Here is a 21716-nt window from a genome sequence, read left to right on the forward strand (position 1 = left end):
ATCTTCAGTGGGCCTTAGGCAAAGCACTGCTGAAAATTCCTGCTTTCTATTTATATGTTTGGGTTTCTTCGGGTTGTTGATGTCATTTCCTGTGGTGATGTCATTTCTGACAGCGAAGTCACTCCCTGTTCCTTTTCTCAGGGGGTGATAGATGGGGTCTAACTCGATGTGTTTGTTGATAGAGTTCCGGTTGGAATGCCATGCTTCTAGGAAATCCCGTGTGTGTCTCTGTTTGGCTTGTTCTAGGATAAATGTCTTGTCCCAGTCGAAGTGATGTCCTTCCTCATCTGTATGTGAGGATACTAGTGAGAGAGGGTCATGTCGTTTAGTGGCTAGTTGGTGTTCATGTATCCTGGTGACTAGTTTTCTGCCTGTTTGTCCAATGTAGTGTTTGTTTCAGTCCTTGCACAGTATTTTGTAAATGACATTAGTTTTGCTTGTTGTCTGTATAGGGTCTTTCAAGTTCATCAGCTGCTGTTTTAGTGGGTTTGTGGGCTACCGTGATGCCAAGGGGTCTGAGTAGTCTGGCGGAGAAAGTGAGGACTGCAGATGCTGGAGATCAGAGCTGAAAATGTGTTGCTGGAAAAGCGCAGCAGGTCAGGCAGCATCCAAAAAGCAGGAGAATCGATGTTTCGGGCATGACCCCTTCTTCAGGATTTTCCTGAAGGAAGCCGTATGCTCGAAATGTCGATTCTCCTGCTTTTTGGATGCTGCCTGACCTGCTGTGCTTTTCCAGCAACACATTTTCAGCTCTGAGTAGTCTGGCGGTCATTTCTGAGATGTCTTTGATGTAGGGGAGGGTGGCTAGGGTTTCTGGGTGTGTTCTTTCTGCTTGTTTGGGTTTGTTGCTGAGAAATCGGCTGACTGTGTTCATTGGGTACCCATTTTGTTTTGAATACATGGTATACGGGATTTTCCTCTGCTCTGTGTAGTTCCTCTGTGCTGCAGTGTGTGGTGGCTCATTGAAATAATATTCTAATGCAGCTTTGTTTGTAGATGTTGGGATGATACTTCTGTCATTCAGTATTTGGTCCGTATGTGCTGTTTTCCTGTAGACGCTGGTTTGAAGCTCCCCGTTGGCTGTTTGCTCTACTGTGACATCTAGGAATGGCAGTTTGTTGTTGGTTTCCTCCTGTTGAGTGAATTTTATTCCACTGAGGGTATTATTAATGGTCTTGAAGGTTTTCTCTAATTTGTTTCTTTGTGTCATCCAGGTAATGGACCCAGAGTTTGGGTTGGATGGTTAACAGAGCACTGCTGCCTCTGCTGAGAACCCTGATATCAGAGATCCCATGGGGGTTCCCTTGGTTTGTCAGTAGGTTTTATTATTGAAGGTGAAGTGAGTGGTAAGGCATAGGCCCACTAGCTTGGTGATACTGTCCTTGCTGATGAAGTTAGTGGTGTTTGGTGCATGTGTTTCACATAAACGCTCCCTAAACTAGCCACAAGAAGGGCATATCACTTCACTAAAGACCATTTTGCTTCTTTCAATCTGCAGACCAAGAACATAGCAGTGTCTTATTCCTCGACAAAACACTGGTCCAGGCTAACTTAATACTTATGACTTATATTTTTAAGTTTAATCAAGAGACATATCTCAATAAAACATATAATCAAGAAAGACGCCACTCTACTCACCACTGCAGACTAACAGCAAGGCCATGCTTAAACTATTCACTGATCTGTTTCTGTGCTGTGACCTCTCCCAAACAGGTTCCTCCAAGATTAGTTGTGAATTTCAGTGTTTGTTAATTTTCCCAGACCCATTCCAATGCCCAGCGATACATGAATTCAAGCAGCAAAGACAGTGACTGTGCAGGGTCACTGCTGTCTCAGTTAGCAGTTTGTGTTTTTTTCTCTCTCCCGCACTGACCTGACCTTTTAAAAAATGCCGTTGTTTTGACTTTTGTTTTTCTCCAAAACAATGCAACAGCATATAAAACCGCAATTTCCGCTCGTCGAATTCAGGAAATCACCTTCAACACCCAAAATACCCCAAAAAAGGAGCAGTCTGTTACAGCCAGAAATTCTTGCCATCCTCCAACTTGGATTCCCCAGAATCGAGGTGCTGTCTGAGGCTCTGTGGTGACGTTCTGCAGCACCTGTTCTAGATAGTACACACTGCTGCTGCTGAGTGTTGGTGGTGGAGGGGGTGCATGCTTGTGGGTACGATGCCAGTAAAGTGGGTTGCTTTGTCCTCGTTTTTTTTAAATCATTGATGAGATGCGGACGTCAGTGGCCAGGCTAGTGTTTTTATCTGTATCTCTAATTGCCCAGACAGTCAACCACATTGCTGTGGGTCTGGAGTTACGTGTAGCTCAAACCTGGTGACGATGGCAGATTTCCTTCCCTGAAAGGTATTAGTGAATCAGATGAGTTTTTATATAGAACATAGAACAATACAGCGCAGAACAGGCCATTCGGCCCTCGATGTTGCACTGAAATTACATGACAACCTCTTCCCCTAAGGGGGAGCAGCGCTCTGAAAGCTTCTGATTCCAAAAGAACTTGTTGGACTATAACCTGGTGTCATGTCACATCTGACTTTGTCCATCTTGGTCCAAACCAGCATCTCCGTATCATGTTTTTGTTAATCAAAGAATGTGAAACTTTGGTTCTTCAAAGACTGTCTTTGGAGACTCAGAGAAGTTGTTTTTCTGATTCCTTATAATGTTGTCCCTGAGATATGAGAAGAATGAGTTAAACATGCCAATTGCTGTTCTGCAGACCTCCTTTAGGTTTGATTCAGGACTTGTGAATCCATTCGTAACTGGATTATTGGGTTAATCGGTTCCTATAAGATATAGGAGCAGTATTGAGGGGATAGGGGGCAGGATAATGGGGTGCATATCTGTCATTCACAGTAGCACTTGTATCTGTGAAAGTACAACTATCTTCATCCAGTTAACATGTTCATATCTGGGAGTAAAACATAATTTTCAATGTTTTAGCACAAAGTCAGAAGATATGCAGGTTTTAGAATTCGGCTTATTGAGACTGCTCCACCATTTTATCATGGCTGAAATATTCCTCATTGCCATTTTCCTGCCTTCTCCACATAACCCTTCAGCACACTAACAATTAAACATCAGCCTAGCCCCTCACCGTCCCAGCATCCACTGGGGTAGCAAATTAAACATCAGCCTAACCCCTCACTGTCCCAGCATCCACTGGGGTAGCAAATTAAACATCAGCCTAGCCCCTCACTGTCCCAGCATCCACTGGGGTAGCAAATTAAACATCAGCCTAGCCCCTCACTGTCCCAGCATCCACTGGGGTAGCAAATTAAACATCAGCCTAGCCCCTCACTGTCCCAGCATCCACTGGGGTAGCAAATTAAACATCAGCCTAGCCCCTCACTGTCCCAGCATCCACTGGGGTAGCAAATTAAACATCAGCCTAACCCCTCACTGTCCCAGCATCCACTGGGGTAGCAAATTCCACAGATTCACAACCCCCTGGGAGAACTCGTTTCTCCTCAACTCTGTTTTAAACGTGCTCTCCCTTATCCTAAGGCCATGACCCCTCGGCTTAGAACGCTCCTCAGGAGGAAGCAGCTGCTCCATGTCTATTTTATGCATACCTTTTATCATCTTGAATGTCTCAACTCGATCTCACCTTATTCTTCTAAATTCCAGACAGTGTCTGCCTAAACTGTCCAATCTCTCCTGACAATCAGCAGTGGTTTCATCGTCATTGTTAGACCCCTAATCCCAAATTTTAGTGTCAAAGCTTCTTGAGTGTTGTTGGGGCTGCATCCATCCAGGGCAAGTGGGGAGTATTCTATCAGACTCCTGCCTTGTGCCTTGTAGATGGTGGACAGACTTTGGGGAGTCAGGAAGTGAGTTACTCACTGCAGTATTCCTAGTCTCTGTCCTGCTGTTGTAGCCTCTGTGTTGATGTGGTGAGTGCTGTTGAGTTTCTGGTCAACAATAACGCCCAGAATGTTGACAGTAGGTGATTCAGTGATGGTAATACCGTTGAATATCAAGTGGTGGTGGTTAGATTGTCTCTTATTGGTGATGGTCATTGCCTGGCATTTGTGCATCACAACCTTTTGAAATATCAGTGATCTTGCTGATGAGTTTTTTGTTGGTTAAATCTCAAGTTAAACCGAGCAGTTTGAGCTCAGCTCAGTGACCATATTTTAGAATTATGTGCTGGATGTTCTGGGGAGCATCACTGCCGAGTGAGATTGACTGTCCAGGGTTTGGGTTCTGCTGTGAGTTGAGTATGGATCGGGTTAGCCAGAGGGTGTAGAAATAGCTGACAGTGGAAGAACTATGTTTTGCCAAGGCCAGAGCAGAACCTCAGTACAATCACAGAGGCTCAGTGCTGATTGACTGGAGAAAGGTCTGGCACCCCCTTGGTTGTGGATTAGAGTGGTGCTGGAAAAAGCATTCAAGGAGCAGGAGCTCCTCAGATGCTGCCTGAACTGCTGTGCTTTTCCAGCACCACTCTAATCCAGAATCTGGTTACCAGTATCTGCAGTCATTGGTTTTAGCCCCTTGTTTGTCCTTGGTACAGGTAGTTGTCCTATAATCCCCAAGCTGTGTTCCAGTGACATCGCATTTAATTGAAAATTGCTTAATAAAAATAAGAGAGCCAATAGGAAAAGTGGAGTTAGGGACAGATCAGCAGAAAATATCACTCATGATCGCTCAAAACTCTCCCAAAAGCCTAACACAAAGTATAGTAGAGCCTGAATGAATGTCTACGTTGTATTTATTAATGAAACCAAAGTTAATTTAACACATTACATTGAAATGAACAAAGGTCTACATCATATTTATTAATGAAACAAAAGCGAGTTTTGTGAAGATTTGTAGCTCGGGTTGAGGTGCTGGATGTAGGTTTGCTCCCTGAGCTGGGGGGTTCATTTCCTGATGTTTCATCACCCTACTCGGTAACACCATCATGGGCCTCAGGCAAAGCAGTGAACATGATTCCTATTTACTATTTATATTTCTGGGTTTCTTTGGGCTGATGATGCAATTTCCTGTGGCGGTGTCATTTCCGGTTCTTTTCCTCAGGGGGTGGTAGATGGGGGTCTACCTCAATGTGTTTGTTGATAGAGTTGGCTGCAGTAGTAATCAGGTTTTAACCTCAGTACCTCACCTCCTGGTGGGGACCATCTCAGCCTCAGTTGGTTTCTCTGTTCCTCGAGCAGTTCGCTCCCAGCAACATCAGGCATAGGCGGGATCAGGTTCAGGAGCTGACCCAACATAACGTTCATTCCTTCACTGCCGTCTCAAATCCCAACCTGGCTCCAGGATGTTAAAATTGCTGGCAGTATGTGTGAATGAGATGGAGGGATGAAATGTGACCAGGAGGTAAATGAGGAGCCTCAGTATGAGTAAAATGGGACAGTCGGTAAGGAAGCTGTTCAGGAGGAGGCTGCCTGGTTATTGGAGATGTGAGCTGAAAATGTGTTGCTGGAAAGGCGCAGCAGGTCAGGCAGCATCCAAGGAGCAGGAGAATCGACGTTTCGGGCATGAGCCCTTCTTCCTGATGATCTCCAGCATCTGCAATCCTCACTTTCTCCTATTGGAGATGTGAAGCAGGGTAGCATGCGGAGGTCGACGTGTTACTATGGACTGGGGAACTGTCTGCTTTATTGTCTTTCAAATGCAAAGTGCCTGTGGACCTGAGGGTGTACAGGATGTACAAGAGGTACCAATGCTCTTGTGGTGCAGCAGTAGTGTCTCTCCCTGAGCCAGGAGCCCTGCACTCATGTCCCATTTGTTCCCGAGGTGTATGATAACATCTCCTGACAGATTACTGAGGAATATGTCTGAGCCTCATGCCAAGTACTGTGTGTGGTCTGTTAGCTAATTGTCATTGGAGAATGACTGCTGCAGATAGATTCTCGGTTCTCCAGTGTGGGTGCTGTAAACTAACCTGTTCTTCCCAACTCCCAGACACACTCAGTACCTGGACTTGGATTGTGCCAATGGCTGTGCTACTTCTGTTTCTGATGGCCCTGGCTGGCTTTGTGGTGTGGTTCCTGATGAAGAAATTGATGTACACCAGAGGAAGGAGACCAACTTCGACAATAGAAACATCATCTGTTCTAAGGTAAGGATCTCTGTAATTCCATCCAGACAGTTGCCCGAAGCTGGAATCGAACCGAGATGCCTGGCACTGTGGGGCAGCAATGCTAACCACTGAGCCACTGTACTGTCCCCAAACTGTCACCTTCAATGTAAAGCAGAGATATAAAGCAGCTTCAGGAGGATTTGGATAGACTCAGTGAATGGGCCAGAACACAGCAGATGGAATACAATATGGAAACGTGTGAGATTATCCACTTTGGTCAGAGAAACAGAGGTGCAGAGTATTTCTGAAATGGTGAGAGGCTGGAAAATGTCAATGCAGAAAGGGACCTGGGTGTTCTTGCTGATATGTCACGAAAGGCTGACTTGCAGCAGGTTATTAGGAAGGTAAACAGAGCATTAGCCTTGAGTATGAGAGAATGACAGTATGGAACAGTGAAGTCTTCCTTCAATTGTACAGGAGCTGCACCTGGAATACCGTATGCAGTTTTCGTCTCCATATCTCAGGCAAGATATTATTGTTCCAGAAATGGATACCAAGGCCACCTACGCCAGATTCCTGCTCATTGACTCCAGTTCCACCTTCAGCACCATCATCCCCTCCAGACTGATCTCAAAACTCCGGGACCTTGGTCTCAGTTCCGCCCCCCCACCCCCTGTAGCTTCCTGACCCACAGACCACAGGCAGTGAGGGTAGACAACAGCACCTCCTCCACCAAGACCCTCAACACTGGAGCACCCCCCCCCCCAGCCCCCTCCTGTACTCCCTGTACACCTACAACTCTGAACAAACTCCATCGACATGATCACTGCTGACAGCACCATGGGAGGATGGACATCTAACAACAACGGGTCCGAATAGAGAAGGGAGATAGAGGGATGGGTGATGTGGTGTAATGAGAACAACCTCTCTCTCAATGTCAGCAAAATGAAAGAACTCGCATTGAGTTCAGAGAGAAGGAAGAGAACACGCCCTCATCTACACCAACGGAGCAGAGGCTGAGAGGGTGGAGAGTGTCCAGTTCCTCAGAGTGACAATAACCAACAACTCAGGCGACTGACTGTGTGGAGTTTGCACATTCTCCCCGTGTCTGCGTGGGTTTCCTCCGAGTGCTCCGGTTTCCTCCCACAGTCCAAAGATGTGCGGGTCAGGTGAATTGGCCATGCTAAATTGCCCGTAGTGTTAGGTAAGGGGTAAATGTAGGGGTATGGGTGGGTTGTGCTTCGGCGGGTCGGTGTGGACTTGTTGGGCCGAAGGGCCTGTTTCCACACTGTAAGTAATCTAATCTAATCTAAAACAACCTGTCCTGTGGATGTGACGGTAACAAAGGCACAGTAATGTCTCTTCTTCCTCAGGCACCTTAGGATATTCAGCATGTCCATAGGGACCCTCACCAACATCTACAGATACACCATTGAGAGCAGATTGTCCGGGTGTATAACAGCCTGATACAGTAACTGCTCTGCCCAGGACTGTAAGAAACTACAGAATGTAGTGTGCACAGCCCAGACCATCACAGAATCCACCCTCCCATCCATGGACACCATTTACACAGCTCACTGCCACAGAGAGGCTGCTAACATCATCAAAGGCCCCTCCCACCCCGGTAATAATCTCCTATAACATCTTCCATCAGGCAGCCTGAACACACACACCAGCAGCTTCATAACAGCTTCTTCTTGGTCATTAGTGCACTCTCCAACCATAACTAATGCTGATCTTGCTAATGTTACTCTTGCCTAGTACATACCCTGTGCAGTGTAAGTGGCATCCCTCTGTTGAAATCCTTTTAATCTGTACATTCTTGCTTCCTGTGATCTGCCTGAACTGCTCATAAACAAAGCTTTTCACTGCACATCGGTATATGTGACAATGAATCAATCTGGGAGATAGTGAGCAGTGCAGGTGCTGGAGATCAGAGTGTGGTGCTGGAAAAGCACAGCTGAACAGGCAGCATCCAAGGAGCAGGAGAATCAATGTTTCAGACATAAGCCCTTCATCAGGAATCTACCAATCAATTAATCAAGACCAGCCAGGGAGAAATAGGCACAGGATCAGTCTATTAGGCCCCTCAAACCTACTCCACATTCAATATGTTCATAGCTGATGAACTCTGGTCAGTTGGCAGCTACACAATCATCAGATTATAATTTGCCTTGCTAGCTATGCTGAACATGCAGTTGGGAACCAACTGAAGAATCCCCTTGTGTTCTATATGGTGGGTATCATGGACAGAGGGCTGGACAGCCAGAGATTGGAACCTGCCAACCTGTTTCCTGTGACCCACCCTGTGGATGAAACCTGGGCTGGATCCAGATGGCAAGTTGTCATTTCCTGTCATTATGTTCTGTGTGAGCAGGCTTACTGCCAGAACCGTACATTGGAACATCAGGAGCACACTGCAGCTTCCCACCAGGTTTGAGGGATGAAAGGGCTGCTGTATCAGGGCCAGTTGAATAAGCTGGGCTTGAAATCACTGGAGTTCAGAAGGATGGGGGATCTGATTGACATGTATAAACACCAAAGGGGACTGAAAAGGTAGATGTTGAGTAGATGTTCCCCTTTTTGGGGCAATCTCTTTGAACAAAAGGTCATAGATATAGAGTGAGAGCAGGTAGGGTCAAAACTGAGATGAAGAGAAACTACTTGTCTCAGAGGGTTGGGAATCTGTGGAACTCACTGCCCCAGAGTAGAGTGGAAGCAGAATCAACAAAACAGGTTCACGGAAGAAATGGTTAGGTTTCTAATGAAAATCAGAATAAAGGGCAATGGGGAGCAAGCAGGAGAAGGGAGCTGAGACCAGGATAAGAACAGCCATGATCATGTTCAATGGCAGAAGAGGCTGGAAGGATTGGGAGCAGGCAGTTCAGCCTAATTCCAATGTTCCTAACCTGGGTGCAATCTTTCAAATTGGATTCAAAGTATTGCCAAAACATTACAGAACCTACCAAATTCCAGCACGTGCTTCATAGTCAATGAGGGGTGGGCAACCAATGTTACATGGCAATGAGCAAATCGCAAGAGAAAAGGAAAGCCAAGACAGTTATTATCAATAAAGGAAAGCTGGGTTCTCCAGTGTACAGCCAGCTCAAAGTGATTTCTTCTTCATTTAGAGCAGACATTGAACTCTCCACAAGACTACAAGATCCACTTCCAAACACAACAGTCTGACCAGGTGAGTAATTGAATTTCTAATGGACAATGAGAATACCTTCCAAACACAAGGTATCAAAGACAAATGGTCAGGGATGATGACCACAGGCTGCTGGTCGCCATATACTGCAGCTTGGCGATGAAAAGAAGCTCAGGTTCTGCCTCCAATTGTTTGAGCCTTTGACCCAGTTTCCTTCCCTTGGGCAGTGAAATGTCCTCACAGAAGGAGAAAGAGAGCATCTGTACAGGACTTTATTACCTCGAAATATCCAACCAATCACACACCATCATCACATGGGAATTTATCCAAATTCTCCTATCAGTGCCACGGGCTGATTTTCTACACCAACCTGGTTGGTATGCGCTCATTCTGACATCTTACACTATTTGGCAGTAAGGTCACATGCTGGGGAATCCAAGATAGAGGACGGCAAACATTTCTGGCTGTAACAGCTGCTCCTTTATTGAGGTATTTTAGGTGCTGGAGGTGATTTCCTCGAATCCCAGGAGCAGCAATGACTGTTTGATATGCTGTTACATTGTTTTGGAACTTTGGGAAAAAAAAGTCAAAACAACAGCAGTTTTAAAAGGGAGAAGAGCAGACAAAGGAAGCACCTGGTGAGGACACTGCAGGAGGGAGAGAGAGAGAGAGAGAACCTGCACAGTTACTGCCTGCGCTGTTTGAATTCGGGTATCGCTGGACATTGGAGTGCATCTGGGAAACTTAACAAGCAGTTAAATTCACAACTAATCTTGGAGGAACCGGTTTGGGCAAAGTTCACAGCACAGAATCGGATACGTTAATTGTTGTTTTAAGTCTGTCCAAGAGAAAAGCTGCAGTAGGGAGTAGAGTGGGTTCTGTCTTGATTATATGTTTTTGGAGATAGGTCTCTTGATTAAACTCAAAATATAAGGAATAACTATTAATTTAACCTGGAGCAGTGTTTGTAGAAGAATAAGATGGTGTTATTTTCTGGGTCTGTAGATTGTGAAGGAGCAAAAATGGCCTTTGCAGTGATACGTACTTCTTGTCAGATGTGGGAGTTTAAAGAGAGTTTAAGGGTTACTGCGGATTATATCTGCCATAAATGCTGTTGGATGTGAATCTTATCAGATCGAGTGGATTGGTTGGAGAGACACATAGAATCGATGAGGAATTTGCAGCAGCAACAGTATGTGATAGATGGCAGTTATAGGAAGGAGGGGGCGGGGGGATGTTTCAGATACAGTCACATAGATGGGTTAACTCCAGGAAGGGTAAGAGAGGTAGGCGCCTAGGGCAGGAGTCTTTTGTGGATGTACCCATTTCAAACAGGTATGCTTTTTGGAAAATGTAGGGGGTGATGGATTCTCAGGGGAACGTAGCACGAACAGCCAAGTTTCTGGTATTGAGACTGGCTCTAATGCAACGAGGGGTACGTTGGCTTCCAAGAGATCAATTGTGTTAGGGGATTCTGTAGTCCCAGATACAGACAGACGTTTCTGTGACCAGCAGAGACAAAGCAGAGTGGTGTGTTGTTTCCCTGGTGTCAGGATCAAGGATGTCTCAGAGAGGGTGCAGAATGTTCTCATGGGGGAGAGGGACCAGCAGGAGGTCACTGTCCACATTGGAACCAATGACATTGGAAGGGAAAAGGTTGAGATTCTGAAGGGCGATTACAGAGAGTTAGGCAGAAATTTAAAAAGGAGGTCCTTAAGGGGAGTAATATCTGGATTACTCCCAGTGCTACGAGCTAGTGAGGGCAGGAATAGGAGGATAGAGCAGATGAATGCATGGCTGAGGAGGAATGGGAGGAATGGCATGCATGGGAGAAGGAATCACATTTTTTGGATCATTGGAATCTCTTTTGGGGTAGAAGTGACTTGTGCAGGAAGGATGGATTGCACCTAAATTGGAAGGGGACTAATATACTGGCAGGGAAATTTGCTAGGACTGCTTGGGAGGATTTAAATTAGTAAGGTGGGGGAGTGGGACCCAAGGAGATAGTGAGGAAAGAGATCAATCTGAGACTGGTACAGTTGAGAACAGAAGTGAGTCAAACAGTCAGGCCAGGCAGGGACAAGGTAGGACTAATAAATTAAACTGCATTTATTTCAATGCAAGGCACCTAACAGAGAAGGCAGATGAACTCAGGGCATGGTTAGGAACATGGGACTGGGATATCATAGCAATTACAGAAACATGGCTCAGGGATGGGCAGGACTGGCAGCTTAATGTTCCAGGATACAAATGCTACAGGAGGGATAGAAAGGGAGGTAAGAGAGGAGGGGGAGTGGCATTTTTAATAAGGGATAGCATTACAATAGACAATAGGTGCAGGAGGAGGCCATTCTGCCCTTCGAGACTGCACCACCATTCAATATGATCATGGCTGATCATCCTTAATCAGTATCCTGTTCCTGCCTTATCTCCATAACCCTTGATTCCACTATCCTTGAGAGCTCTATCCAACTCTTTCTTAAATGAATCCAGAGACTGGGCCTCCACTGCCCTCTGGGGCAGAGCATTCCACACAGCCACCACTCTCTGGGTGAAGAAGTTTCTCCTCATCTCTGTCCTAAATGGTCTACCCCGTATTTTTAAGCTGTGTCCTCTGGTTCGGCACTCACCCATCAGCAGGAACATGTTTCCTGCCTCCAGAGTGTCCAATCCTTTAATAATCTTATATGTCTCAATCAGATCCCCTCTCAGTCTTCTAAATTCAAGGGTATACAAGCCCAGTCACTCCAGTCTTTCGGCATAAGGTAATCCCTCCATTCCAGGAATTGACCTCGTGAACCTACGCTGCACTCCCTCAATAGCCAGATTACAGCTGTGCTGAGGGAGGATATTCCTGGAAATACATCCAGGGAAGTTATTTGGGTGGAACTTAGAAATAAGAAAGCGATGATCACCTTATTGGGATTGTATTAGAGACCCCCTAATTGTCAGAGGGATATTGAGAAACAAACTTGTAAGGAGATCTCAGCTATCTGTAAGAATAATAGCGTCTTTATGGTAGGGGACTTTAACTTTCCAAACATCGACTGAGACTGCCATAGTGTTAAAGGTTTAGATGGAGAGGAATTTCTTAAGTGCGTACAAGGCAATTTTCTGATTCAGTATGTGGATGTACCTACTAGAGAAGGTGCAAAACCTGACCTCCTCTTGGGAAATAAGGCAGGGCAGGTGACTGAGGTGTCCGTGGGGGAGCACTTCGGGGCCAGCAACCATAATTCTATTCATTTTAAAATAGTGATGGAAAAGGATAGACCAGATCTAAAAGTTGAAATTCTAAATTGGAGAAAGGCCAATTTTGACAGTATTCGGCAAGAACCTTCGAAAGCTGTTTGGAGGCAGATGTTCACAATTAAGATGACGGCTGGAAAATGGGAAGCCTTCAGAAATGAGATAACGAGAATCCAGAGAAAGTATATTCCTGTCGGGGTAAAAGGGAAGGCTGGTAGGTATAGGGAATGCTGGATGATGAAAGAAATTGAGGGTTTGGTTAAGAAAAAGAAGGAAGCATATGTCAGGTATAGACAGGATAGATCGAGTAATCCTTAGAAGAGTAAAAAGGAAGTGGGAGTATACTTAAGAGGGAAATCAGGAGGGCAAAACGGGGACATGAGATAGCTTTGGAAAATAGAATTAAGGAGAATCCAAAGGGTTTTTACAAATATATTAAGGACAAAAGGGTAACTAGGGAGAGAATAGGCCCCTCAAAGATCAGCAAGGTGGCCTTTGTGTGGAGTCACAGAAAATGGGGGAGATACTAAATGAATATTTTGCATCAGTATTTACTGTGGAAAAGGATATGGAAGATATAGACCAAAGGGAAATAGATGGTGACATCTTGCAAAATGTCCAGATTACAGAAGAGGAAGTATTGGATGTCTTGAAATGGTTAAACGTGGATAAATCCCCTGGACCTGATCAGGTGTATCTGAGAACTCTGTGGGAAGCTAGAGAAGTGATTGCTGGGCCTCTTGCTGAGACATTTGTATCATCGATAGTCACAGGTGAGGTGCCAGAAGACTGGAAGTTGGCAAACGTGGTGCCACTGTTTAAGAAGGGCAGTAAAGACAAGCCAGAGAACTATAGACCAGTGAGCCTGACCTCAGTGGCGGGCAAGTTGTTGGAGGGAATCCTGAGGGACAGGATGTACATGTATTTGGAAAGGCAAGGACTGATTAGGGATAGCCAACATGGCTTTGTGCGTGGGAAATCATGTCTCACACACTTGCTTAAGGTTTTTGAACAAGTAACAAAGAAGATTTATGAGGGCAGAGCGGTAGATGTGATCTATATGGACTTCAGGAAGGCGTTCGACAAGGTTCCCCATGGGAGACTGATTAGCAAGTTTAGATCTCATGGAATACAGGGAGAACTAGCCATTTGGATACAGAACTGGCTCAAAGGTAGAAGACAGAGGGTGGTGGTGGAGGGTTGTTTTTCAGACTGGAGGCCTGTGACCAGTGGAGTGCCACAAGGATCGGTGCTGGGTCCACTACTTTTTGTCATTTACATAAATGATTTGGATGCGAGAAAAAGAGGTATGGTTCGTAAGTTTACAGATGACACCAAAATTGGAGGTGTAGTGGACAGCAAAGAGGGTTACCTCAGATTACCACAGGATCTGGACCAGATGGGCCAATGGGCTGAGAAGTGGCAGATGGTGTTGAAATCGGATAAATGTGAGGTGCTACATTTTAGGAAAGCAAATCTTAGCAGGACTTATACACTTACTGGTAATGTCCTAGAGAGTGTTGCTGAACAAAGAGACCTTGGAATGCAGGTTCATAGCTCCTTGAAAGTGGAGTTGCAGGTAGATAGGATAGTGAAGAAGGTGTTTGGTATGCTTTCCTTTATTGAGTACAGGAGTTGGGAGGTCATGTTGCGGCTGTACAGGACATTGGTTAGGCCACTGATGGAATATTGCGTGCAATTCTGGTCTCCTTCCTATCGGAAGGATGTTGTGAAACCTGAAAGGGTTCAGAAAAGATTGACAAGGATGTTGCCAGGGTTGGAGGATTTGAGCTACATGGAGAGGCTGAACAGGCTGGGGCTGTTTTCCCTGGAGCATCGGAGGCTGAGGGGTGACCTTACAGAGGTTTACAAAATTATGAGGGGCATGGATAGGATAAATAGACAAAGTCTTTTTCCTGGGGTCAGAGAGTACAGAATTAGGTTTAGGATGAGAGGGGAAAGATATAAAAGATACCTAAGGGGCAACCTTTCCACGCAGAGGTTGGTATGTGTATGGAATGAGTTGCCAGAGGAAGTGGTGGAGGCTGGTACAATTGCAACATTTAAGAGGCATTTGGATGGGTATATGAATAGGAAGGGTTTGGAGGGATATGGGCCGGGTGCTGGCAGGTGGGACTAGATTGGGTTGGGATATCTGGTCGGCATGGACGGGTTGGGCCGAAGGGTCTGTTTCTACGCTGTACATCTCTATGACTCAATGACTGAAGTTCCTTTGAGAAATGGGAACACCACCCCTCAGAGCCACTCACCATCTTGACTTAGAAATGCATCGCTGTTCCTTCACTGTCACTGGGTCAAAATCCTGGAATTCCCTCCCGATTAGCATTGTGGGTTTATCTCCAGCAGATGGACTGCAGCAGTTCAAGAAGGCTGTTCAGCCCCACCTTCTCATAGGGTAACTAGAGACGGGTAATAAATGTTGGCCCATCCAGCAACATCCAAATGAACTTGTAATAAATAAACTATTTTAGAATTTATAACAAAGGTCATTAATAGGGCAAACTGAACCTTTACCAACTTTGTAGAACCAGCGTGTTATTTGAAAAGTGCTCCCCACAGTGCAGGGGAGCGGCGAGAGAATCGAGAAAGAAATGCAAAGACAGTGCATTCTCTTCCAAACATTAAAAACCTTTTCTTCTCCCCACAGATTCAGGCGTCTGTCAGCCAATGATAATAATCTTATGACTGTATGATCCCGTCTGTGATCGGTGTATGATCCTGGAATGAGAAGCTGGATATTTGTGGGGAATGATACCGATTGGAGACAGCAGACTTAGCACATTACTTGTGAACCTGACTGAAGAACTAATCCTGGTGATGGAGCAAGAAATTATAGTGAGGACAACAGACTCCCCCTGAGAGAGTCAATGTGATCCAGACATCAGACTCTCCCTGAGAGAGTCAATGTGATCCAGACAACAGACTCTCCCTGAGAGAGTCAATGTGATCCAGACAACAGACTCTCCCTGAGGGAGTCAATGTGATCCAGACAACAGACTCTCCCTGAGGGAGTCAATGTGATCCGGACAACAGACTCCCCCTGAGAGAGTCAATGTGATCCGGACAACAGACTCCCCCTGAGAGAGTCAATGTGATCCGGATAACAGACTCCCCCTGAGAGAGTCAATGTGATCCGGACAACAGACTCTCCCTGAGAGAGTCAATGTGATCCAATGAGTAGTTCTTTCACTTGGTTGATGAAACATGGTACTGATGAGAAAGTGAACTCCTCACATTCACTAGCTTCCATTTTTTTCTCCACGGGAAATCCTGATACAATTTAGGGCTGTTTCTCTTTTCTTTCAGGCCTCAGGAAAGTTAAATCAAGCTCTCTGAGTGTTACTGCACAAAGCGGGTGACTAATTAAACTGATTAAACTAAATAAGTAAACTGGTGAAATCTGGTTCTTGTAGAAGGGTAGACCTACTGTATAAAAGCAAGGGAGCACTCCCAGCACAGAGTGGGAGCAACAGAGGACAAAAACACGGGAGTATTGAAATGATCTGAATTTATTGTCATGTGTACTAAGACACAGTGAAAAGCTTTGTTCCGGACATGTCTTACCATGCCCATTTACCACTAGGTGGTGGGGATCCCCAATGGAGGGCTCTCTATGTAGGAGTCTGTTAGAAACAAACTGAACAAAATTAGCCAAGACCACCAAAACTGGAAACAAGACAATTTATTTTACAATCTTGCAAGAAAGGGCATCAAATGCTAAAGCAAATGAGCAATGAGCATTGAAACAAGTATACAGTTATACCTTTGAGCTGCGTGAGGTCACCTCTCCCGGCTCCTACATTACCCAATCACCGTAGTTCTCTGCCTAACTTGTGACCTGACTGCCCCTATGTGACTTCTCCTTATCTTGATTAGATTCTACTTCTATCTCCTTGGGCCGTTAGCTGCAACCGTTTTGTAACTATATTAACACTTGCTGTGCTAGGGTTTTCTATTGTTCTGTTTTACTGCCTGCACAAACTTGTTTTTCCCAGAAGTTTGTTAATCTGATCTTTGCCTGCAGCTGCCCTCGATACGTGTTTGTCAGCGCGATGCTGAAGCTTATTATCACTACCCTTTTTGCTACATCTGCGAAAACAACACCCTTCCCCATTTCTCACAACTACCCCATTTCTTTTGTTTTACAACTTGTTGCTTTTGCAATTTCTGCCTCTTTACACCCAAAGGTGCAGAGATTCACAATCTTATACACGGTATCATGTTACCCCTGTTATAGACCCTGACTCTCTCAGGGCCATCATATGGAAGCCCAGCATCAGACCCCAGGGTGGGTAAATAGATGGTGCTATGCGTGTACCACTCACCCGAATGGGCCAAGTACACCTCTGTCACCCATGCCCGTTTTGCTCCCTTTCTGCAACAGTAAGTCGCTTCCAAAACCATTGTGGTCTGCCCTGTTTAGCAACACCAAAGTCAGCTCAGGGTTGTGCTAGGAATCATTGGCAGCAACATAGACCCCACAAAGCAGGGGACAACCTTTCTCTACCAGCAACTCTGTCTCAACTTGACTACCCTCCCTTCTGAATTACCCCATATTGACAAAGGACCCTGAGGATGAACTGATAGTCTGCTTGAATATTGAGGGCAAGGAAATTCCCCTTCTGATTGAAACCAGGGCCACAGCTTCAGCACTGGAAACCTCCTGTATGCACTGGCACGGGTTTAGGCTCTCACCAACCTTCATGAACCTCCAGTGGTCTAACCGGGCAGGAGAGATCATACCCTGACGGAACCACTAACTGTTCAGTTTGGCCCCCAGACCCGTTCTGTCCAATTTCCTCAAACCAGTGAATGAGAGATCAATCTGGCAGGAAGGGATTTGTTGTATTTCCTGAGTCTAGATTCTCTGCCTTGATGAGGACACCACCATTGGGGTGGCACGGTGGCTCAGTGGTTAGCACCACTGCCTCACAGTGCCAGGGACCTGGGTTCAATTCCAACCTTGGGTGACTGTGTGTGTAGTTTGCATGTTCTCACAGTGTTTGCGTAGGTTTCCTCCGGGTGCTCCGGTTTCCTCCCACAATCCAAAGGTGTGCAGGTCAGCTGGATTGGCCATGCTATATTGTCCATAGTGTTAGATGCATTAGTCAGAGGGAGTTGGGTCTGGGTGGGTTACTCTTCAGAGGGTTGGTGTGGACTTGGGCCGAAGGGCCTGTTTCCACACTTTAGGGAATCTAATCTAAACAAAAAAAGTAATATCACTGAGACAATTTTGGATCAATTGTGCCCCCCCCAGTGGTGGGATGTCAATTTGAGGCCAGAGGATTTTACTCTACCCCTGCAGGCCCCTGATCCATGTAACCCTTTGCTATGATTCCACTGAGCTAGCAGCCATCTTTGCTCCCTTCCTGGGATCCACTGTCACCATTACCATAATGGGCACATTGAATGTAAGGAAGGATCAGTCCTCTCAGTGGACATTCCTGTCCACCTCTGTCATCAACCAGGTCTGGTTTCTCTCCATACCACCTTGTCTGTGAATGAGGGCTATAAAGCAAGGGCCATGGGATTCCTAGCACACTGTTTACTGCAGCAGTCAGATCCCAGTGTCATTGACGTGCCCCACCAACTGACCGAGGGGAATTTTAACTGATTTATTCCAGTCCTTTCACCACAGTGGGCCCACTCTGCCATCATCAACGCCAACACCACCCCTTGGAAGATTCCTTTCCTGCTCTCTGGTCGGCCTCAAGCATGAACTAGGATACTTCCCTGTAGAGCATATAATGATCCAGATTATACCAGGGCAAAACTGCTTTCAATACCCCCAGAACCCCCTAAGACCAGAAGCAATAGAAGGGATATCAACCTTGATAGATATGTCCCTCCAAGCTGTTCTAGTCCCCTGCCAATCACCCTGCAACACCCTCATTCTACCTGTCCCAAAGCCAGGATGCCCAGAATAGTGATTAGGACAGAGTCTTAGACAGATGAATACAATCATCCAGCCTTTACACCTGGTTATGCCAAATCCTGCATTGATTCTTAGCAGTATCCCTGCTAGTGCCTGTATTTTCACCCTGTTGACCTACAGCATGCTTTCTTCACTCTCCCTCTGAGCAGATTCCCAAGATTTATTTGCCTTTACCTTCTGTCGTGGAAATTAAATTGACTTGACTCAATTATTAGCAAGAGCAAAGAAAGGATCTTTATTTTAAATCCTGCAGAATTGACTCATTACACTAAAAGTACTGAACATTGTACAGATGCTTGCCTTATAGCGTTCCTTATCAAACTCTCAAGGGCAAAGACCGGGGGAAACTCAAGTTGTTATCCTCTCATCCCCTGGTCTTAGACATAACAGTTGTTAGAAACAAACTTAACAAAATTAGCCAAGACCACCAAAATTGGAAACAAGACAATTTATTTTACGATCTTGCAAGAAAGGGCGCCAAATGTTAAAGCAAGTGAGCATTGAAACATGTGTGCAGTTATACCTTTGAGCTGCGTGAGGTCACCTCTCCCTTCTCCCACATTACCCACTCACCGTAGTTCTCTGCCTAACTTGTGACCTGACTGCCCCTATGTGACTTCTCCTTATCTTGATTAGATTCTACTTCTATCTCCTTGGGCCGTTAGCTGCAACCGTTTTGTAACTATATTAACACTTGCTGTGCTAGTGTTTTCTATTGTTCTGTTTTACTGCCTGCACAAACTTGTTTTTCCCAGAAGTTTGTTAATCTGATCTTTGCCTGCAGCTCCCTCGATACGTGTTTGTCAGCGCGATGCTGAAGCTTATTATCACTACCCTTTTTGCTACATCTGCGAAAACAACACCCTTCCCCATTTCTCACAGCTCCCCCATTTCTTTTGTTTTACAACTTGTTGCTTTTGCAATTTCTGCCTCTTTACACCCAAAGGTGCAGAGATTCACAGTCTTGTACACGGTATCACATTACCCCTTTCGTCTCTCGAATTCTAGGAGCATTCTTTGACTTTCCCTCTGTTGCACGTCACCTGTTGATTGTAAAAGCATCTGATCATGTATTTGAGACCCCTCCCCAAGGAACGTCATCAGTTGGCTCATTATCCACTTGAGGACATTGAACCCTACTACCAGACCACTAATATCAATAGCTGAAAATGTGTTGCTGGTCAAAGCACAGCAGGCCAGGCAGCATCTCAGGAATAGGGAATTCGACGTTTCGAGCATAAGCCCTTCATCAGGTATTCCTGATGAAGGGCTTATGCTCGAAACGTCGAATTCCCTATTCCTGAGATGCTGCCTGGCCTGCTGTGCTTTGACCAGCAACACATTTTCAGCTATGATCTCCAGCATCTGCAGACCTCATTTTTTACACTAATATCAATAATCCATAGATAGCTAGATTGACTAACCACTTTTCCCAACCCATCAGTCCCCAGTCACCCCATCCCCATCCTGTTCCTTTATCTTTCTGAAGTTCATCCCCAATTTCTCTTATCTTTTTCCTTATTATCTCTGCCTTTTCTTCCACCATGGAAGAGGTGTCTGGGATGAAAGTGCAGCATTCTTTACTGATTTAAAGCACAGGTTCTACCTTTTTCGGCTAAGATATAGTTTAAAGCCATTCGATTCTGTAAAGCTGTTAGTCTCGTGGCCATCATTTCGGTGGTTATGGCCACTACTTGGAACTCAGTTTCTCTAAATGAGTCAGTGGTATCATTAAGCAATTTTTCAAGGGCTACCGCCAGTTTCTGTATTTCTCTCCCTGCCCTTGCAGTGCTGTAATTTGGGAATAATGTCCACCAGAAACGGTCCCATTCAGAGACCTCTCGGATTTTACGGCTTATTCCCTTTTCTTTTTTCAGGGTGTCATGTTTTTTTATCCGGAGGTGGGGGACTATATCAGCGGGGTAACAGCAATCTCTCCAGCTTTTTTGTTTCTGTGGTAATGTCTGAGTTTTTACTGGATTGTCCCAACATTTACTGCCGGTGCAACCACCACTCCATACGTACTTTTTGTCTGGCATATAGGGATATGTCTTGGACCTGCATATCCAATAGGTCTCATTTAATAATGGGGGAATGTTCGTGGCCGTGGCTCGGTTACTGTAGACGCAAGATGGTTTTCCTAATTGGAAGGGGGCAGTATCATTCTGATTACAGAAACAAGTGGCATTTACTGTTCCTGTTGGCAGATGAATGCTAAGTCCATTAATAGGACCCAGGAGCAGGTCGAGGGAACCATCCCTCAAAGTTATTGTTATCCCTTGTAAGATCTCCACCTTGTAATATTTGAGCCCCAGTCAAATTGTTGGGCATCATAAACTTCGCTTATGGTAAGACCATAAGACATAGGAGTGGAAGTAAGGCCATTCGGCCCATCGAGTCCACTCCACCATTTAGTCATGGCTGATGGGCATTTCAACTCCACTTACCCGCATTCTCCCCGTAGCCCTTAATTCCTTGTGACATCAAGAATTTATCAATCTCTGCCTTGAAGACATTTAGCGTCCTGGCCTCCACTGCGCTCCAATTAGATCTCCCCTTCATCTCCTAAACTCCAATGAGTACAATCAATTTTAAGACTTTTTAACTTTTCTAACACTATCTCTTTTGTAACGGCAACCATACTCAACTCAGCCCCCTGACTCCCTTGAATTGTTGGGATATTACTCATGTCTTCCACTGTGAAAACTCACGCAAAGTACTTGTTAAGTTCTCCTGCTATTCCCTTATCTCCCATCACTAGGCTTCCTGCATCAGTTTGAAGTGGCCCAATGTCTACTTTTGCCTGTCGTTTGTTTCTTATGTATTGAAAGAAACTTTTATTATCATTTCTAATATTACTGGCTGGCCTACCTTCATATTTAATCCTCTCCTTCTTTATTTCTCTCTTTGTTATCCTCTGTTTGTTTTTGTAGCCTTCCCAATCTTCTGATTTCCCACTGCTCTTGACCACTTTATAGGATCTCTCTTTTTCTTTAATACATTTCCTGACTTCCTTTGTCAGCCATGGCTGTCTAATCCCTGCCCAGATAATCTTTCTTTTCTTGGGGATGAACTTCTGTACTGTGTCCTCAATTATACCCACAAACTCCTGCCATTTTTGCTCTACTGTCTTCCCTGCTAGGCTCTGCTTCCTGTCGATTTTCGTCAGTTCCTCTCTCATGCCCTCAAAATTACCTTTGTTTAACTGTAACACCATTACATCCGATTTTGCCTTCTCTCTTTCAAATTGCAGACTGAACTCTACCATATTATGATTGCTACTTCCTAAGGGTTCCCTTACTTTAAGATCTTTTATAAAGT

The 21716-nt window shown here is 45.2% G+C and overlaps 1 protein-coding gene across 1 annotated transcript in view; it reads left to right on the forward strand.

Moving 5' to 3' along the window:
• LOC132817376 (disintegrin and metalloproteinase domain-containing protein 12-like) overlaps positions 1-15758 on the forward strand; it is a 183893-nt gene extending 168135 nt beyond the window's left edge. Inside the window, exons 20-22 of the mRNA XM_060827794.1 lie at positions 5922-6078; positions 9171-9232; positions 15108-15758. Coding sequence (XP_060683777.1) covers positions 5922-6078; positions 9171-9228 — 215 coding nt within the window. The 3' untranslated portion in view covers positions 9229-9232; positions 15108-15758. The remainder of the gene's footprint in view (positions 1-5921; positions 6079-9170; positions 9233-15107) is intronic.
• Positions 15759-21716: the final 5958 nt, after the last annotated feature.

This window comes from Hemiscyllium ocellatum, chromosome 1, assembly GCF_020745735.1.
Source record: "Hemiscyllium ocellatum isolate sHemOce1 chromosome 1, sHemOce1.pat.X.cur, whole genome shotgun sequence".
Classification (NCBI taxonomy): domain Eukaryota; kingdom Metazoa; phylum Chordata; class Chondrichthyes; order Orectolobiformes; family Hemiscylliidae; genus Hemiscyllium; species Hemiscyllium ocellatum.